This window comes from Oncorhynchus keta, chromosome 37, assembly GCF_023373465.1.
Source record: "Oncorhynchus keta strain PuntledgeMale-10-30-2019 chromosome 37, Oket_V2, whole genome shotgun sequence".
NCBI lineage: Eukaryota > Metazoa > Chordata > Actinopteri > Salmoniformes > Salmonidae > Oncorhynchus > Oncorhynchus keta.
The window spans coordinates 28,411,080-28,434,056 of NC_068457.1; the positions used below are offsets into that span (position 1 = coordinate 28,411,080).

Genomic DNA, 22,977 nt, shown 5'->3' on the forward strand with positions numbered 1-22,977 from the left:
CAACCTACATAATGACCAGACCTGGGTCAGTATAGAGATGCTACCTATACCAACCTACATAATGACCAGACCTGGGTCAGTATAGAGATGCTACCTATACCAACCTACATAATGACCAGACCTGGGTCAGTATAGAGATGCTACCTATACCAACCTACATAATGAACAGACCTGGGTCAGTATAGAGATGCTACCAATACCAACCTACATAATGACCAGACCTGGGTCAGTATAGAGATGCTACCTATACCAACCTACATAATGAACAGACCTGGGTCAGTATAGAGATGCTACCAATACCAACCTACATAATGACCAGACCTGGGTCAGTATAGAGATGCTACCTATACCAACCTACATAATGACCAGACCTGGGTCAGTATTGATCTGCTACCTGAGCAGACCTGGGTCAGTATAGAGATGCTACCTATACCAACCTACATAATGACCAGACCTGGGTCAGTATAGAGATGCTAACTTTTCCAACCTACATAATGAATAGACCTGGGTCAGTATAGATCTGCTACCTATACCAACCTACATAATGAACAGACCTGGGTCAGTATATAGCTGCTACCTATACCAACCTACATAATGAATAGACCTGGGTCAGTATAGAGCTGCTACCTATACCAACCTACATAATGAATAGACCTGGGTCAGTATAGAGATGCTACCTATACCAACCTACATAATGACTAGACCTGGGTCAGTATAGAGATGCTACCTATACCAACCTACATAATGACTCAACCTGATCAGTATAGAGATGCTACCTATACCAACCTACATAATGAATAGACCTGGGTCAGTATATAGATGCTACCTATACCAACCTACATAATAAATAGACCTGGGTCAGTATAGAGATGCTACCTATACCAACCTACATAATGAATAGACCTGGGTCAGTATAGATCTGCTACCTATACCAACCTACATAATGACTCAACCTGATCAGTATAGAGATGCTACCTATACCAACCTACATAATGACTAGACCTGGGTCAGTATAGAGATGCTACCTATACCAACCTACATAATGACTCAACCTGATCAGTATAGAGATGCTACCTATACCAACCTACATAATGAATAGACCTGGGTCAGTATATAGATGCTACCTATACCAACCTACATAATAAATAGACCTGGGTCAGTATAGAGATGCTACCTATACCAACCTACATAATGACTAGACCTGGGTCAGTATAGAGATGCTACCTATACCAACCTACATAATGAACAGACCTGGGTCAGTATAGAGATGCTACCAATACCAACCTACATAATGACCAGACCTGGGTCAGTATAGAGATGCTACCTATACCAACCTACATAATGACTAGACCTGGGTCAGTATAGAGATGCTACCTATACCAACCTACATAATGAACAGACCTGGGTCAGTATAGAGATGCTACCAATACCAACCTACATAATGACTCAACCTGATCAGTATAGAGATGCTACCTATACCAACCTACATAATGACCAGACCTGGGTCAGTATAGAGATGCTACCTATACCAACCTACATAATGACCAGACCTGGGTCAGTATAGAGATGCTACCTATACCAACCTACATAATGACCAGACCTGGGTCAGTATAGAGATGCTACCTATACCAACCTACATAATGACCAGACCTGGGTCAGTATAGAGATGCTACCTATACCAACCTACATAATGAACAGACCTGGGTCAGTATAGAGATGCTACCAATACCAACCTACATAATGACTCAACCTGATCAGTATAGAGATGCTACCTATACCAACCTACATAATGACCAGACCTGGGTCAGTATAGAGATGCTACCTATACCAACCTACATAATGACCAGACCTGGGTCAGTATAGAGATGCTACCTATACCAACCTACATAATGACCAGACCTGGGTCAGTATAGAGATGCTACCTATACCAACCTACATAATGAACAGACCTGGGTCAGTATAGAGATGCTACCTATACCAACCTACATAATGACCAGACCTGGGTCAGTATAGAGATGCTACCTATACCAACCTACATAATGACCAGACCTGGGTCAGTATAGAGATGCTACCTATACCAACCTACATAATGACTCAACCTGATCAGTATAGAGATGCTACCTATACCAACCTACATAATGAATAGACCTGGGTCAGTATAGAGATGCTACCTATACCAACCTACATAATGAATAGACCTGGGTCAGTATAGAGATGCTACCTATACCAACCTACATAATAAATAGACCTGGGTCAGTATAGATCTGCTACCTATACCAACCTACATAATGACTCAACCTGATCAGTATAGAGATGCTACCTATACCAACCTACATAATGACTAGACCTGGGTCAGTATAGAGATGCTACCTATACCAACCTACATAATGACTCAACCTGATCAGTATAGAGATGCTACCTATACCAACCTACATAATGAATAGACCTGGGTCAGTATAGAGATGCTACCTATACCAACCTACATAATGAATAGACCTGGGTCAGTATAGAGATGCTACCTATACCAACCTACATAATGACCAGACCTGGGTCAGTATAGAGATGCTACCTATACCAACCTACATAATGAACAGACCTGGGTCAGTATAGAGATGCTACCTATACCAACCTACATAATGACCAGACCTGGGTCAGTATAGAGATGCTACCTATACCAACCTACATAATGACTAGACCTGGGTCAGTATAGAGATGCTACCTATACCAACCTACATAATGAACAGACCTGGGTCAGTATAGAGATGCTACCAATACCAACCTACATAATGACTCAACCTGATCAGTATAGAGATGCTACCTATACCAACCTACATAATGACCAGACCTGGGTCAGTATAGAGATGCTACCTATACCAACCTACATAATGACCAGACCTGGGTCAGTATAGAGATGCTACCTATACCAACCTACATAATGACCAGGCCTGGGTCAGTATAGAGATGCTACCTAAACCAACCTACGTAATGAATAGACCTGGGTCAGTATAGAGATGCTACCTATACCAACCTACATAATGACCAGACCTGGGTCAGTATAGAGATGCTACCAATACCAACCTACATAATGAATCAACCTGATCAGTATAGAGATGCTACCTATACCAACCTACATAATGACCAGACCTGGGTCAGTATAGAGATGCTACCTATACCAACCTACATAATGACCAGACCTGGGTCAGTATAGAGATCCTACCTATACCAACCTACATAATGACCAGACCTGGGTCAGTATAGAGATGCTACCTATACCAACCTACATAATGAACAGACCTGGGTCAGTATAGAGATGCTACCTATACCAACCTACATAATGAACAGACCTGGGTCAGTATAGAGATGCTACCAATACCAACCTACATAATGACCAGACCTGGGTCAGTATAGAGATGCTACCTATACCAACCTACATAATGACTCAACCTGATCAGTATAGAGATGCTACCTATACCAACCTACATAATGACTAGACCTGGGTCAGTATAGAGATGCTACCTATACCAACCTACATAATGAATAGACCTGGGTCAGTATAGAGATGCTACCTATACCAACCTACATAATAAATAGACCTGGGTCAGTATAGATCTGCTACCTATACCAACCTACATAATGACTCAACCTGATCAGTATAGAGATGCTACCTATACCAACCTACATAATGACTAGACCTGGGTCAGTATAGAGATGCTACCTATACCAACCTACATAATGACTCAACCTGATCAGTATAGAGATGCTACCTATACCAACCTACATAATGAATAGACCTGGGTCAGTATAGAGATGCTACCTATACCAACCTACATAATGAATAGACCTGGGTCAGTATAGAGATGCTACCTATACCAACCTACATAATGACTAGACCTGGGTCAGTATAGAGATGCTACCTATACCAACCTACATAATGAACAGACCTGGGTCAGTATAGAGATGCTACCAATACCAACCTACATAATGACCAGACCTGGGTCAGTATAGATCTGATACCTATACCAACCTACATAATGAATAGACCTGGGTCAGTACTACCTGACCTGGGTCAGTATAGAGATGCTACCAACCTACATAATGACCAACCTGATCAGTAAGATGACCTATACAACCTGGGTAATGACAGACCTGGGTCAGTAGAGATGCTACCTAAACCTACCAGACCTGGGTCAGTATAATGACCTATACAACCTGGGTCAGTATAGAGATGCTACCTATACCAACCTACATAATGACCAGACCTGGGTCAGTATAGAGATGCTACCTATACCAACCTACATAATGACCAGACCTGGGTCAGTATAGAGATGCTACCTATACCAACCTGGGTCAGTAATGACCAGACCTGGGTCAGTATAGAGATGCTACCTATACCAACCTACATAATGAATCAGACCTGGGTCAGTATAGAGATGCTACTACCTATACCAACCTACATAATGACCAGACCTGGACCAGACCTGGGTCAGTATAGAGATGCTACCTATACCAACCTACATAATGACCAGACCTGGGTCAGTATAGAGATGCTACCTATACCAACCTACATAATGACCAGACCTGGGTCAGTATAGAGATGCTACCTATACCAACCTACATAATGAATAGACCTGGGTCAGTATAGAGATGCTACCTATACCAACCTACATAATGACAGACCTGGGTCAGTATAGAGATGCTACCTATACCAACCTACATAATGACCAGACCTGGGTCAGTATAGAGATGCTACCTATACCAACCTACATAATGACCAGACCTGGGTCAGTATAGAGATGCTACCTATACCAACCTACATAATGACCAGACCTGGGTCAGTATAGAGATGCTACCTATACCAACCTACATAATGACCAGACCTGGGTCAGTATAGAGATGCTACCTATACCAACCTACATAATGACCAGACCTGGGTCAGTATAGAGATGCTACCTATACCAACCTACATAATGACCAGACCTGGGTCAGTATAGAGATGCTACCTATACCAACCTACATAATGACCAGACCTGGGTCAGTATAGAGATGCTACCTATACCAACCTACATAATGACCAGACCTGGGTCAGTATAGAGATGCTACCTATACCAACCTACATAATGACTCAGACCTGGGTCAGTATAGAGATGCTACCTATACCAACCTACATAATGAATAGACCTGGGTCAGTATAGAGATGCTACCTATACCAACCTACATAATGACCAGACCTGGGTCAGTATAGAGATGCTACCTATACCAACCTACATAATGACTCAACCTGATCAGTATAGAGATGCTACCTATACCAACCTACATAATGACCAGACCTGGGTCAGTATAGAGATGCTACCTATACCAACCTACATAATGAACAGACCTGGGTCAGTATAGAGATGCTACCAATACCAACCTACATAATGACCAGACCTGGGTCAGTATAGAGATGCTACCAATACCAACCTACATAATGAATAGACCTGGGTCAGTATAGAGATGCTACCTATACCAACCTACATAATGAACAGACCTGGGTCAGTATAGAGATGCTACCTATACCAACCTACATAATGACCAGACCTGGGTCAGTATAGAGATGCTACCTATACCAACCTACATAATGACTAGACCTGGGTCAGTATAGAGATGCTACCTATACCAACCTACATAATGAACAGACCTGGGTCAGTATAGAGATGCTACCTATACCAACCTACATAATGACCAGACCTGGGTCAGTATAGAGATGCTACCTATACCAACCTACATAATGACCAGACCTGGGTCAGTATAGAGATGCTACCTATACCAACCTACATAATGACCAGACCTGGGTCAGTATAGAGATGCTACCTACCTATACCAACCTACATAATGACCAGACCTGGGTCAGTATAGAGATGCTACCTATACCAACCTACATAATGACCAGACCTGGGTCAGTATAGAGATGCTACCTATACCAACCTACATAATGACCAGACCTGGGTCAGTATAGAGCTGCTACCTATACCAACCTACATAATGACCAGACCTGGGTCAGTATAGAGATGCTACCTATACCAACCTACATAATGACCAGACCTGGGTCAGTATAGAGATGCTACCTATACCAACCTACATAATGACCAGACCTGGGTCAGTATAGAGATGCTACCTATACCAACCTACATAATGAATAGACCTGGGTCAGTATAGAGATGCTACCTATACCAACCTACATAATGACCAGACCTGGGTCAGTATAGAGATGCTACCTATACCAACCTACATAATGACCAGACCTGGGTCAGTATAGAGATGCTACCTATACCAACCTACATAATGACCAGACCTGGGTCAGTATAGAGATGCTACCTATACCAACCTACATAATGACCAGACCTGGGTCAGTATAGAGATGCTACCTATACCAACCTACATAATGACCAGACCTGGGTCAGTATAGAGATGCTACCTATACCAACCTACATAATGACCAGACCTGGGTCAGTATAGAGATGCTACCTATACCAACCTACATAATGACTAGACCTGGGTCAGTATAGAGATGCTACCTATACCAACCTACATAATGAACAGACCTGGGTCAGTATAGAGATGCTACCTATACCAACCTACATAATGACCAGACCTGGGTCAGTATAGAGATGCTACTACCTATACCAACCTACATAATGACCAGACCTGGGTCAGTATAGAGATGCTACCTATACCAACCTACATAATGACCAGACCTGGGTCAGTATAGAGATGCTACCTATACCAACCTACATAATGACCAGACCTGGGTCAGTATAGAGATGCTACCTATACCAACCTACATAATGACCAGACCTGGGTCAGTATAGAGATGCTACCTATACCAACCTACATAATGAACAGACCTGGGTCAGTATAGAGATGCTACCTATACCAACCTACATAATGAACAGACCTGGGTCAGTATAGAGATGCTACCTATACCAACCTACATAATGACTCAGACCTGGGTCAGTATAGAGATGCTACCTATACCAACCTACATAATGACTAGACCTGGGTCAGTATAGAGATGCTACCTATACCAACCTACATAATGACTAGACCTGGGTCAGTATAGAGATGCTACCTATACCAACCTACATAATGAACAGACCTGGGTCAGTATAGAGATGCTACCTATACCAACCTACATAATGACCAGACCTGGGTCAGTATAGAGATGCTACCTATACCAACCTACATAATGACCAGACCTGGGTCAGTATAGAGATGCTACCTATACCAACCTACATAATGACTAGACCTGGGTCAGTATAGAGATGCTACCTATACCAACCTACATAATGAACAGACCTGGGTCAGTATAGAGATGCTACCTATACCAACCTACATAATGAATAGACCTGGGTCAGTATAGAGATGCTACCTATACCAACCTACATAATGAACAGACCTGGGTCAGTATAGAGATGCTACCTATACCAACCTACATAATGAATAGACCTGGGTCAGTATAGAGATGCTACCTATACCAACCTACATAATGAACAGACCTGGGTCAGTATAGAGATGCTACCTATACCAACCTACATAATGAATAGACCTGGGTCAGTATAGAGATGCTACCTATACCAACCTACATAATGAACAGACCTGGGTCAGTATAGAGATGCTACCTATACCAACCTACATAATGACCAGACCTGGGTCAGTATAGAGATGCTACCTATACCAACCTACATAATGACTAGACCTGGGTCAGTATAGAGATGCTACCTATACCAACCTACATAATGAACAGACCTGGGTCAGTATAGAGATGCTACCAATACCAACCTACATAATGACCAGACCTGGGTCAGTATAGAGATGCTACCTATACCAACCTACATAATGACCAGACCTGGGTCAGTATAGAGATGCTACCTATACCAACCTACATAATGACCAGACCTGGGTCAGTATAGAGATGCTACCTGAGCAGACCTGGGTCAGTATAGAGATGCTACCTATACCAACCTACATAATGAACAGACCTGGGTCAGTATAGAGATGCTACCTATACCAACCTACATAATGAACAGACCTGGGTCAGTATAGAGATGCTACCTATACCAACCTACATAATGAACAGACCTGGGTCAGTATAGATCTGCTACCTATACCAACCTACATAATGACTAGACCTGGGTCAGTATAGAGCTGCTACCTATACCAACCTACATAATGACTAGACCTGGGTCAGTATAGAGATGCTACCTATACCAACCTACATAATGAACAGACCTGGGTCAGTATAGAGATGCTACCAATACCAACCTACATAATGACCAGACCTGGGTCAGTATAGAGATGCTACCTATACCAACCTACATAATGACCAGACCTGGGTCAGTATAGAGATGCTACCTATACCAACCTACATAATGACCAGACCTGGGTCAGTATAGAGATGCTACCTATACCAACCTACATAATGACCAGACCTGGGTCTATTCATTATGCATTCACAGACATTTCTTGTCAGTCAAAACAGTGCCGTCTTGGGAACTCAACACAAACCCCTTCAGGCTGTAATAGTTGAGGCCTCGTCTCCTGATGTCACATCTACCCCTCCTACATTACCCACTAGCCCTGGAAACATGACCGTACTTAAGGCTTATAAAACAGGGAAAGAAAGAGGGACGGGAAGAGGGGCGCTTGTTCTCTCTCTCTCTCCCGTTGTCTTTGTGTTGTATAGAGCCCGTTGGATATTGCTTCCTGCCTGACACACAGTGGCAGAGCCTCGGGGCCCATCGTCAGGCCTACAGCTGGGCAGTAATGCTGTGGCCCAAACGCCAACCTATTCCCTATGAAGTGCATCACCTTTGACTGGGCTCTGGTCAAAAATAGTGCACTATATAGGGAATTAGGTTCCATTTGGGTCATAGCCTAAGGGCCTGTTATTAGTATGGAGATTCACCCTCAATGACTCCCAATGCAGCACCATTAAAGTGAATGGGCCCTGGTTCCCATAGCATGACACACAGGACAAAGGCAGAGAAGAGGGGGACTCGACCCAGAGATAATTCTGCTGTTTGTAAATAATAAGCTTAGCTGAGAGGGACAAAGAGAAGAGTGGTGAAGAGAGAAAACAGATTAACAAAACCCCTACTTTAGTGAAATGATTTAAGTTTTACACAAAAAGGTACCTTCATTCTCATTTCATCAGTAGGCTTCCTTGTTAGACTTTGACTTGGTAGTAGAGATCACTGTTTGAACAATATATACAACTCCTCCATCTCGGCTCCAGATCACTGTTTGAACAATATATACAACTCCTCCATCTTGGCTCCGGATCACTGTTTGAACAATATATACAACTCCTCCATCTTGGCTCCGGATCACTGTACTATCTTGGCTCCGGATCACCTCCATCTTGGCTCCAGATCACTGTTGAACAATATATACAACTCCTCCATCTCGGCTCCAGATCACTGTATGAACAATATATACAACTCCTCCATCTTGGCTCCAGATCACTGTTTGAACAATATATACAACTCCTCCATCTTGGCTCCAGATCACTGTTTGAACAATATATACAACTCCTCCATCTTGGCTCCAGATCACTGTTTGAACAATATATACAACTCCTCCATCTTGGCTCCAGATCACTGTATGAACAATATATACAACTCCTCCATCTTGGCTCCAGATCACTGTATGAACAATATATACAACTCCTCCATCTTGGCTCCAGATCACTGTTTGAACAATATATACAACTCCTCCATCTCGGCTCCAGATCACTGTTTGAACAATATATACAACTCCTCCATCTTGGCTCCAGATCACTGTTTGAACAATATATACAACTCCTCCATCTTGGCTCCAGATCACTGTTTGAACAATATATACAACTCCTCCATCTTGGCTCCAGATCACTGTTTGAACAATATATACAACTCCTCCATCTTGGCTCCAGATCACTGTTTGAACAATATATACAACTCCTCCATCTCGGCTCCAGATCACTGTTTGAACAATATATACAACTCCTCCATCTTGGCTCCAGATCACTGTTTGAACAATATATACAACTCCTCCATCTCCTCCAACAATATATACAACTCCTCCATCTTGGCTCCAGATCACTGTTTGAACAATATATACAACTCCTCCATCTCGGCTCCAGATCACTGTTTGAACAATATATACAACTCCTCCATCTTGGCTCCAGATCACTGTTTGAACAATATATACAACTCCTCCATCTTGGCTCCAGATCACTGTTTGAACAATATATACAACTCCTCCATCTTGGCTCCAGATCACTGTTTGAACAATATATACAACTCCTCCATCTTGGCTCCAGATCACTGTTTGAACAATATATACAACTCCTCCATCTCGGCTCCAGATCACTGTTTGAACAATATATACAACTCCTCCATCTCGGCTCCAGATCACTGTTTGAACAATATATACAGCGCCTTAGGAAAGTATTCATACCCCTCTGCATGTTGTTGTGTTACAGCCTGAATTCAAAATGGATTAACATCTACACACGTTATCATGTAATGACAAAGTGAAAACATGTTTTTCAAATGTTTTGATAATTTATTGAAATACAAAAACACAAGTATTGACTCACACCCCTGAGTCAATACTTTGCAGAAGCACCTTTGGCAGTGATTACAGCTGTGAGTCTTTCTGGGTAAGTCTATAAGAGCTCTAAATTCTTCAAGCTCGGCCAAGTTGGTTGTTGATCATTGCTAGGCAGCCATTTTCAAGACTAGCCATAGATTTTCAAAGCTGACTGAAGGGGTGTGAGTCAGGAACAGTCAATGTCTTCTTGGTAAGCAACACCAGAGTAGATTTGGCCTTGTGTTTCAGGTTATTGTCCTGCTGAAAGGTGAATTCGTCTCCCAGTGTCTGGTGGAAAGCAGACTGAACCAGGTTTTCCTCTACTGTGACTGTGCTTAGCTGTATTCTGTTGATTTCTATCCCCCCAAAAAAAACTCTGTAGTCCTTGCCGATGACAAGCGTACCCATTAATGATGCAGCCACCACCACGCTTGAAAATATGAAGAGTGGTACTCAGTAATGTATTGGATTTGTCCCAAACATTCATTTTTTGCAGTTTTACTTTAGTGCCTTATTGCAAACAGAATATGTATTTTGTACAGGTTCTCTTTTCACTCTGTCATTTAGGTTAATAATGTTGCTCCATCATCAGTTCTCCTATCACAACCATTAAACTCTGTTTTAAAGTAACCATTAGCCTCATGGTGAAATCCCTGAGCAGTTTCCTTCCTCTCCAGCAACTGAGTTAGGAAGGACGCCTGTATCTTTGTAGTGACACCATCCATATTGTAATTAATAACTTCACCATGCTGAAAGGAATATTCAATGTCTTATTTTACATGTATTTTTTTTACCCATCTACTAATAGGTGCCCTTCTTTGTGAGGCATTGGAAAACCTCCCTGGTCTTTGTGGTTGAATCTGTGTTTGAAATTCTTTGCTCGACTGAAGGGACCTTACAGATAATTGTATGAGTTGGGTACAGAGATGAGGTACACACTACTATTGCACACAGAGTCCATGCAACTTATTATGGGACACATTTTTACTCTAGTACTTATTTAGGCTTGCCATAACAAAGGGTTTGATTACTTATTGTGTCAAGACATTTAATCTTAATTTTTAATTAATTAATCTTTTAAAAATAACCTACTTTGACATTATGGGGAATTGTGTGAAGGCCAGTGACACACACTTTCAATGTAAAAATCTATTTTAAATTCAGGCTGGAACAACAAAACATGGAAAAAGTCAAGGGGTGTGAATAATTTCTGAAGGCACTAAGTATTCACAGCTGAGTCAATACTTTGTAGAAGCACCTTTGGTTGGGATTACAGCTTTAAGTCGTCTTGGGGATGTCTGGATCAGCTTCTTCCTTGCAGATTTTCTCAAGCTGTGTTAAGTTAAATGGGGAGTCCTGGGGAACAGCAATCTTCAAGTCTTTCCACAGATTTTCAATGGGATTCAAGTCTGGGCTTCTGCTGGGCCACTCAAGGACTTTCACATTCTAGTTCTGAAGCCATTCCAGTGTTGCTTGGGCTGTATGCTTGGGGTCATTGTCCTGTTGGAACATAAATCTTCGCCCCAGTTTAAGGTTGTTCGCACTCTGAAGCAGGTTCTCATCAAGGGTTTTCCTGTATTTGGCTCCATTCATTGTTTCCTCTATCCTTACCAGTCTCCCAGTCCCTGCAGCTGAAAAGCATCCCCATAGTATGATGCTGCCACCACCATGCTTCACGGTAGGGATGGTGTTAGACAGGTGATGAGCTGTGCCTGGTTCTCTCCAGACATAGCACTTTGCATTCAGGCCAAAGAGTTCAATTTCAGTCTGATCAGACCACCGAACCTTTTGCCTCATGCTCTGCCTTTCACAGGCCTTTATGCCTTTATACCAGGCCTTTATACCTGCTGTCAAGTGCCTTTTTCTCAAAAGTGGCTTCGGTCTGACCACTCTCCCATAAAGCCCAGATCGGTGAAGTTCTGTAAAGACGATTGTCCTTCTGGCAAGTTCTCCCATCTCGGCCAAGGAACACCCACTCTGAAACTAACTGCAGCTCTTTGTTAAGTGTTGCAGTCATTTCAGTCACTGTAGTAGCTGACGTGTATAGTGTCTAGTCATCCGCATACATAGAAACTCTGGCTTTACTCAAAGTAAGTGGCATGTCGTTAGTAAAGAAATTTAAAAAGCAAGCTGCCTAAACAGCTTCCCTGGGGAATTCCTGATTCCATTTGGATTATGTTTGAGAGGCTTCCATTAAAGAACACGCTCTCTGTTCTGTTAGACAGGTAACTCTTTATCCACAATATAGCAGGGGGTGTAAAGCCATAACACACATGTTTTACCAGCAGCAGACTATGATCGATAATGTCAAAAGCTGCAGTGAAGTCAAACAAGACAGCCCCCACAATCATTTTATCACACATTTCTCTCAGTCAGTTGTGTCAGTGCTGTGCTTGTTTATTGTCTTTCCCTATAAGCTGAAAGTCTGTTGTCAATTTGTTTACCGTGAAATAGTATTATATTTGGTCAAACAATTTTCCCCAGAAGTTTACTAAAGGTTGGTAACAGGCTGATTGGTCGGCTATTTGAGCCTGGAAAGCTTTACTATTCTTGGGTAGCGGAATGACTTTAGCTTCCCTCCGGGCCTGAGGGGACACACTTTCTAGTAGGCTTAAAATGGAGATGTGACAAATAAGAGAGGCAATATCGTCTGCAATTACCCTCAGTCATTTACCAACCAGATTGTCAGACCCCGTTGGGACACACAATAATTTTCACCTCCTCCACACCGAATTCAAAAGTACATTTCTTGTCTTTGATCATTTGGTCACATATACTTAGATGTGGTGTCAGCCAGTGTTGCTGGCATGTCATCCCTAATGTTGCTTATCTTGTCAATAAAAACATCCTTAAAGTAATTTGCAATATCAGTGGGCTTTGTGATGAGTGAGCCATCTGCTTCAATGAATGATGGAGCCGAGTTGGCTTTCCCCCCCCAAATTGTAATTTAAAGTGCCCCAAAACTTTTTACGATCATTCTTTATATAATTTCTCTTTGTTTCATAGTGTAGTTTATTTTTATTTAGTTTAGTCACATGATTTTTTAACTTGCAGTACGGTTGGTTGCCTGTCAGTTGGGCTGCCAGACTTATTTGCCATACCTTTTGCCTCATCCCTCTCAACCCATACCATTTTTGAAATTCCTCATCAATCCAAGGAGATTTAACAGTTTTTAACAGTCATTTCTTAATGGGCGCGTTGCTTATTACTAACTGGAATAAGTAGTTTCATAAATGTGTGAAGTGCAGCATCTGGTTGCTCCTCATTTACACACCAGCAGCATCTGGTTGCTCCTCATTTACACACCAGACCAGCAGCATCTGGTTGCTCCTCACACACCAGACCAGCAGCATCTGGTTGCTCCTCATTACACACCAGACCAGCAGCATCTGGTTGCTCCTCATTACACACCAGCAGCATCTGGTTGCTCCTCATTACACACCAGACCAGGTGCATCTGGTTGCTCCTCATTACACACCAGACCAGCAGCATCTGGTTGCTCCTCATTACAACACCAGACCAGGTGCATCTGGTTGCTCCTCATTACACACCAGACCAGCAGCATCTGGTTGCTCCTCATTACACACCAGACCAGCAGCATCTGGTTGCTCCTCATTACACACCAGACCAGCAGCATCTGGTTGCTCCTCATTACACACCCAGCAGCATCTGGTTGCTCCTCATTACACACAGACACCAGACCAGCAGCATCTGGTTGCTCCTCATTACACACCAGCAGCAGACCAGACCAGCAGCATCTGGTTGCTCCTCATTACACACCAGACCAGAGCCAGCAGCAGCAGCATCTGGTTGCTCCTCATTACACACCAGACCAGCAGCATCTGGTTGCTCCTCATTACACACCAGACCAGCAGCATCTGGTTGCTCCTCATTACACACCAGACCAGCAGCTTCTGGTTGCTCCTCATCACACACCAGACCAGCAGCATCTGGTTGATCCTCATTACACACCAGACCAGCAGCATCTGGTTGCTCCTCATTACACACCAAACCAGCAGCATCTGGTTGCTCCTCATTACACACCAGACCAGCAGCATCTGGTTGATCCTCATTACACACCAGACCAGCAGCATCTGGTTGCTCCTCATTACACACCAGACCAGCAGCTCCTCATTTACACACCAGACCAGCAGCATCTGGTTGCTCCTCATTACACACCAGACCAGCAGCATCTGGTTGCTCCTCATTACACACCAGACCAGCAGCATCTGGTTGAGACCAGCAGCATCTGGTTGCTCCTCATTTACACACCAGACCAGCAGCATCTGGTTGCTCCTCATTACACACCAGACCAGCAGCATCTGGTTGCTCCCCATTACACCAGACCAGCAGCATCTGGTTGCTCCTCATTACATACCAGACCAGCAGCATCTGGTTGCTCCTCATTACACACCAGACCAGCAGCATCTGGTTGCTCCTGATTACACACCAGACCAGCAGCATCTGGTTGCTCCTCATTACACACCAGACCAGCAGCATCTGGTTGCTCCTCATTACACACAACAGACCAGCAAATATGATTTACATCACCAACATATGAATCACTACACAACTTATTGTATGACCTCTTATACACTATATCAGGACCAGCCTTTGGAACTTGGTTTCCCCAGATATGGCTGTTACATTGTGATCACTACATCCCATGGATTTAAATACTGCTTTCAAGCTCCTTTCTGCAGCGTTAGTAAAGATTTGATCAATCACATGTTGATGATTTAATTCCTGTGCTGTTTGTTACAACCCTGGTAGGTTGACTGATAACCTGAACCAGGTTGCAGACACTGGTTACAGTTTGAAGTCGCAGACACTGGTTACAGTTTGAAGTCGCAGACACTGGTTACAGTTTGAAGTCGCAGACACTGGTTACAGTTTGAAGTCGCAGACACTGGTTACAGTTTGAAGTCGCAGACACTGGTTACAGTTTGAAGTCGCAGACACTGGTTACAGTTTGAAGTCGCAGACACTGGTTACAGTTTGAAGTCGCAGACACTGGTTACAGTTTGAAGTCGCAGACACTGGTTACAGTTTGAAGTCGCAGACACTGGTTACAGTTTGAAGTCGCAGACACTGGTTACAGTTTGAAGTCGCAGACACTGGTTACAGTTTGAAGTCGCAGACACTGGTTACAGTTTGAAGTCGCAGACACTGGTTACAGTTTGAAGTCGCAGACACTGGTTACAGTTTAATGTTGCAGACACTGGTTACAGTTTAATGTTGCAGACACTGGTTACAGTTTAATGTTGCAGACACTGGTTACAGTTTGAAGTTGCAGACACTGGTTACAGTTTGAAGTAGCAGACACTGGTTACAGTTTAATGTTGCAGACACTGGTTACAGTTTGAAGTAGCAGACACTGGTTACAGTTTGAAGTGTTTTCTTGAGTGGGCAGCTTGATGAGAGCCAATCAATATTTAAATCACCCAGACAATATACTTCTCTGTTGATATCACATTATCAAGCAGTTCACACATTATCCAGATAGTGACTGTTCGCACTAGATGGTCTATAGCAGCTTCCCACCAGAAAGGGCTTCAGGTGAGGCAGATGAACCTGGAGCCATATCACTTCAATATTATATAACATTACATTGTCTCTAAGCTTTACAGGAACATGGTTCTGAATATAGACCACATCACCTCCTCAGTTGGCATTTCTGTCTTTCCTGTAGATGTTATAACCATGTATTGCTACCACTGTAAGAATGGTATTATCTAAGTGAGTTTCAAAGATAGTAACATTTTATATTCTGACTATCAAGTTATAGACTTCCTGGACCTTGTTTCTTAGTCTTCGCATGTTAATATGGGCTATTTCTTAGCACTTTCCTGGGCTGCTAGATTGTTTTTAACGCTTTACTGGGAAGTTTGTCAGAAGTAGACTTCCTCATGTTATTTACATTGGAGCTGATAGTGCAGGGTGAGCTGCATAAAGTGGGCTTCCTTACTAGGACACCGCCTCAGTGATAACAGTGTAACTCTGGTTCATAGGCTCATGATTACTGCTTACAATAGCTGTAGGATTAACAGAAGTATTCGGGGTAATTAGGGGTACATAAACTAAATGACTTGCATTGTGTTTGCCAATGCCCCTTGGATCATGTACATTTGATGCAGCATTATGACGACTCATTGTCACAACGGTAGGGATTAACTGAGCTGGTCTTGGATCATTGACCAGTCATTGTTTCAACGCAGCCTTGAAACGCCTGGCCGGAGTCCAGGAGCCAAGATGATTTGGATGGACTCTGTCATTCCTGTAGAGTATCTTCTGTTACCAGAAGGTGTCAAAGTTATCAATAAAAGTGACTCCAGCAGAGCTACAGTAGTCTACAGAGCTACAGTAGTCTACAGAGCTACAGTAGTCTACAGTAGTCTACAGAGCTACAGTAGTCTACAGAGCTACAGTAGTCTACAGAGCTACAGTAGTCTACAGTAGTCTACAGAGCTACAGTAGTTTACAGTAGTCTACAGAGCTACAGTAGTCTACAGAGCTACAGTAGTCTACAGAGCTACAGTAGTCTACAGAGCTACAGTAGTCTACAGAGCTACAGTAGTCTACAGTAGTCTACAGAGCTACAGTAGTCTACAGAGCTACAGTAGTCTACAGTAGTCTACAGTAGTCTACAGAGCTACAGTAGTCTACAGTAGTCTACAGAGCTACAGTAGTCTACAGTAGTCTACAGAGCTACAGTAATCTACAGTAGTCTACAGAGCTACAGTAATCTACAGTAGTCTACAGAGCTACAGTAATCTACAGTAGTCTACAGAGCTACAGTAATCTACAGTAGTTTACAGTAGTCTACAGAGCTACAGTAATCTACAGAGCTACAGTAAACTACAGTAGTCTACAGAGCTACAGTAATCTACAGTAGTCTACAGAGCTACAGTAATCTACAGTAGTCTACAGAGCTACAGTAATCTACAGAGCTACAGTAATCTACAGTAGTCTACAGAGCTACAGTAATCTACAGAGCTACAGTAATCTACAGTAGTCTACAGAGCTACAGTAATCTACAGTAGTCTACAGAGCTACAGTAGTCTACAGTAGTCTACAGTAATCTACAGTAGTCTACAGAGCTACAGTAATCTACAGTAGTCTACAGAGCTACAGTAATCTACAGTAGTCTACAGAGCTACAGTAATCTACAGTAGTCTACAGAGCTACAGTAATCTACAGAGCTACAGTAATCTACAGTAGTCTACAGAGCTACAGTAATCTACAGAGCTACAGTAATCTACAGTAGTCTACAGAGCTACAGTAGTCTACAGAGCTACAGTAATCTACAGTAGTCTACAGAGCTACAGTAATCTACAGTAGTCTACAGAGCTACAGTAATCTACAGAGCTACAGTAATCTACAGTAGTCTACAGAGCTACAGTAATCTACAGTAGTCTACAGAGCTACAGTAATCTACAGTAGTCTACAGAGCTACAGTAATCTACAGTAGTCTACAGAGCTACAGTAATCTACAGTAGTCTACAGAGCTACAGTAATCTACAGTAGTCTACAGAGCTACAGTAGTCTACAGAGCTACAGTAGTCTACAGAGCTACAGTAATCTACAGTAGTCTACAGAGCTACAGTAATCTACAGAGCTACAGTAATCTACAGAGCTACAGTAATCTACAGTAATCTACAGTAATCTACAGTAGTCTACAGTAATCTACAGTAATCTACAGAGCTACAGTAATCTACAGTAATCTACAGAGCTACAGTAATCTACAGAGCTACAGTAATCTACAGAGCTACAGTAATCTACAGAGCTACAGTAGTCTACAGTAATCTACAGAGCTACAGTAATCTACAGTAATCTACAGAGCTACAGTAATCTACAGATCTACAGTAGTCTACAGTAATCTACATCATCCTCTAAATCAGTGTTTCCCCAACGCGGTTCTGGGGCCCCTCCCCCGGGTGCACGTTATAGTTCGTTACGCCGATTCCAATAACCAACTCCTCATCAAGCGTTGATTATTACCAAACGTTCACCCGGGGGGGGGGTGAACGTTCAAGCAGGACGGAGTTGAGGAAACCCTGCTCTAAATGAAGACACAATGACAAACATCGATCCTCCCTCTGGTGCCATGTTGTGACATCTCACTATTTACATCACAATAAACCTGGCTGAGCCTTTTCAGACCTGCCTCATCCTCTCACGTCCAAACGGCTGTTCTTAACACACTGGTGAGCGGAGCACCACACGCCATTCTGCCAGGCGCAAACAACTGAGTCTCCAACAATAAGAGGAGGTGTAATCCGACCCCTGAGTTAAGTGGGTGCACGTGTCCCAGAGTGCTCAACACAAGTGTGAAATGCTTGTGTTCGTCTGCAAAAGTCCCAAAATAATTACACATTTATTTTGAAACGGGGGGATCCATTGACGCATTGAGGGACAATACATTCTACTATACTTCATCCATCCCCCGTATCCCTCCAGCTCTATTCAGCCTGAGGTTCTTTCTCATGCTAACAGGACCCTTACCTTTTGCCCCCCTCCCCCCTCACCCCCAGAGGGTTTTGCAATGCGTAAATCTGGCACTAACTATTCACCCACTGTTACAGGAGGGGGAGGTTCTTTGAGTTGCTAATGTAATGACATCTCCATTTCCACAGCAGACTCCCATAAGGCAGCGGACGGCCCACTCACATAGCGAGCAAGAGCCTTGCTCCAGGGCAACACAATAGGACACTGGGCATTGTGTCCAAATCATGGGATCGGCGGCAGGGTAGCCTAGTGGTTAGAGCATTGGACTAGTAACCGAAAGGTTGCAAGTTCAAATCCCCGAGCTGACAAGGTACAAATCTGTCGTTTTGCCCCTTGAACAGGCAGTTAACCCACTGTTCCTTGGCCGTCATTGAAAATAAGAATTAGTTCTTAACTGACTTGCCTAGTTAAATAAAAAGGTTAAAAACATTTTTTTAAATTAAAATAATTGTGAGTGGGTACGACATCTTTTAGTTCTAATGAAGGAAAATTTGGCATTTACCTGTGGGATTAGCTTCAATGTACTACGGCCCACCTTCAGGTGCCTTGCATGATACACCACAACAGAGAGGGAAAAGGGGAATCCCTAGTAAGTTGTATAACTGAATTTATTCAATGGGAGGGAGAGATGTCAGGGTTGTTTTAGGACATTGAATGATGGTGGGAGAGGGACTTAGTTCACCATGAGGTAAATATGCATGTAGTTATTTACCTGTGGAACTAGGTGAGTTATAGATTTGCCGTACCAACACAGCCTTGCATAACGGCATGGTTTGATGTGTGTCATCGGCTAAACGTCAGAGGGGTCTTGTATTTTGTTATTTTTTTATTTAACCTTTTATTTAAGTTGTCAAGTCTTGTGTCTGTCTGCAGGACATTGGGGCCATGTAATGTGGAGGTATAACTGAGAAAACATTTTCCTTTAAGTAAATGACTTAAAATAATTTTGAAAGATGTTACATTTTCTTATCATGAAGTGAGTCTTTTGGCGTCTGTGTGTTAAGTTTTCATATCAGGTTTTCACCCGGAGAATCACACCCTTAATAAAATTAACTTCAGGGGGGTTCTGAAGCCTGTTGATAAGGGAAACAGAGGGGCATATACAGAGAGGTGTGTGTGTGTGTGTGTGTGTGTGTGTGTGTGTGTGTGTGTGTTCCCAACAGTTGTAAATCCCAGCACAACTCACCAGTCTCTTAGCAAACTCTTTATTTTCAGACAGAAAGCCGTAGCCTGGATGCACCTTCAGAGACAGAAGAGAAAAGGTCTCAAAACACATCAGCAAACATAACCGTGTGTGTTCAAATGTTGGTGTGTGTGTGTTCAAATGTTGGTGTGTGTGTTTGAAAATTGATGTGTGTGTGTGTGTGTTTGAAAGTTGATGTGTGTGTGTGTTCAAATGTTGGTGTGTGTGTTTGAAAGTTGATGTGTGTGTGTGTGTGTGTGTGTGTGGTAAATCTCACGGCCTGGGATCCAGTCTTCCTGATAGCGTCCATGATGGCGTCCATGTTGAGGTAGCTCTTGTTGGTGGGGGCGGGGCCTACACACACTGCCTCGTCAGCCATCTTCACATGGACCTGAGGCGGCACAGAGAAAACAAGTATTTATTCAAATGTGGCCAAAGCGTCAAGCCACAATCATATGGTACACAGCCACTACCGCAGACAGACACTTTTTTATTTCACCTTTATTTAACCAGGTAGGCTAGTTGAGAACACCTTTATTTAACCAGGTAGGCTCGTTGAGAACACCTTTATTTAACCAGGTAGGCTAGTTGAGAACACCTTTATTTAACCAGGTAGGCTAGTTGAGAACACCTTTATTTAACCAGGTAGGCTAGTTGAGAACACCTTTATTTAACCAGGTAGGCTAGTTGAGAACACCTTTATTTAACCAGGTAGGCTAGTTGAGAACACCTTTATTTAACCAGGTAGGCTAGTTGAGAACACCTTTATTTAACCAGGTAGGCTTGAGAACACCTTTATTTAACCAGGTTAGTTGAGAACACCTTTATTTAACCAGGTAGGCTAGTTGAGAACCTGGCCAAGATAAAGCAAAGCAGTGTGAACAGACAACACAGAGTTACACATGGAGTAAACAATAAACAAGTCAATAACACAGTAGAAAAAAACAGTCTATATACATTGTGTGCAAAAGGCATGAGGAGGTAGGCGAATAATTACAATATTGCAGATTAACACTGGAGTGATAAATGATCAGATGGTCATGTACAGGTAGAGATATTGGTGTGCAAAAGAGCAGAAAAGTAAATAAATAAAAACAGTATGGGGATGAGGTAGGTAAAATTGGGAGGGCTATTTACCGATAGACGATGTACAGCTGCAGCGATCGGTTAGCTGCTCAGATAGCAGCTAATCGATCGCCACAGGCACTACCGCAGACACAGGCACTACCGCAGACACAGGCACTACCGCAGACACAGGCACTACCGCAGACACAGCCACTACCGCAGACACAGGCACTACCGCAGACACAGGCACTACCGCAGACACAGGCACTACCGCAGACGCAGGCACTACCGCAGACACAACCACTACCGCAGACACAGCCACTACCGCAGACAGGCACTACCGCAGACGCAGACACTACCGCAGACACTAGCAGACACACTACCGCAGACGCAGCACTACCGCAGACGCAGACACTACCGCAGACGCAGGCACTACCGCAGACGCAGACACTACCGCAGACGCAGGCACTACCGCAGACGCAGGCACTACCGCAGACGCAGGCACTACCGCAGACGCAGGCACTACCGCAGACGCAGGCACTACCGCAGACGCAGGCACTACCGCAGACGCAGGCACTACCGCAGACGCAGGCACTACCGCAGACACTACCGCAGACGCAGGCACTACCGCAGACGCAGACACTACCGCAGACGCAGGCACTACCGCAGACACAGACACTACCGCAGACACTACACTACCACAGCAGACAGACAGGACACTACCGCAGACACAGCCACTACCGCAGACACAGACACTACCGCAGACACAGGCACTACCGCAGACACAGGCACTACCGCAGACACAGGCACTACCGCAGACACTACCGCAGACACAGACACTACCGCAGACAGACACTACCGCAGACACAGACACTACCGCAGACACAGGCACTACCACACTACCGCAGACACAGGCACTACCGCAGACACAGGCACTACCGCAGACACAGGCACTACCGCAGACACAGGCACTACCACAGACACTACCGCAGACACAGACACTACCAGGCACTACCGCAGACACAGGCACTACCGCAGACACAGGCACTACCGCAGACACAGGCACTACCGCAGACACAGGCACTACCGCAGACACAGGCACTACAGACACAGGCACTACCGCAGACACAGGCACTACCGCAGACACAGGCACTACCGCAGACACAGGCACTACCGCAGACACAGGCACTACCGCAGACAGGCACTACCGCAGACACAGACACTACCGCAGACACTACCGCAGACACTACCGCAGACACTACCGCAGACACTACCGCAGACACTACCGCAGACACTACCGCAGACACTACCGCAGACACAGACACTACCGCAGACACTACCGCAGACACAGACACTACCGCACAGCCACTACAGGCACTACCGCAGAGGCACTACAGACACTACCGCAGACACAGGCACTACCGCAGACACTAGGCACTACCGCAGACACTACCGCAGACACTACCGCAGACACTACCGCACTACACTACCGCAGGCAGGCACTAGCAGACACAGGCACTACCGCAGACACTACCGCAGACACTAGCCACTACCGCAGACACAGCCACTACCGCAGACACAGACCCACTACCGCAGACACAGCCACTACA

General features: G+C 43.9%; 1 protein-coding gene across 1 annotated transcript in view; it reads right to left on the reverse strand.

Annotated features, from left to right (window-relative positions):
- pcca (propionyl-CoA carboxylase subunit alpha) overlaps positions 1 to 22,977 on the reverse strand; it is a 73,841-nt gene that overhangs the window by 39,748 nt on the left and 11,116 nt on the right. The window contains exons 5-6 of the mRNA XM_052500097.1: positions 20,580 to 20,693; positions 20,306 to 20,359 (exon numbers count right to left, since the gene is read on the reverse strand). Coding sequence (XP_052356057.1) covers positions 20,306 to 20,359; positions 20,580 to 20,693 — 168 coding nt within the window. The remainder of the gene's footprint in view (positions 1 to 20,305; positions 20,360 to 20,579; positions 20,694 to 22,977) is intronic.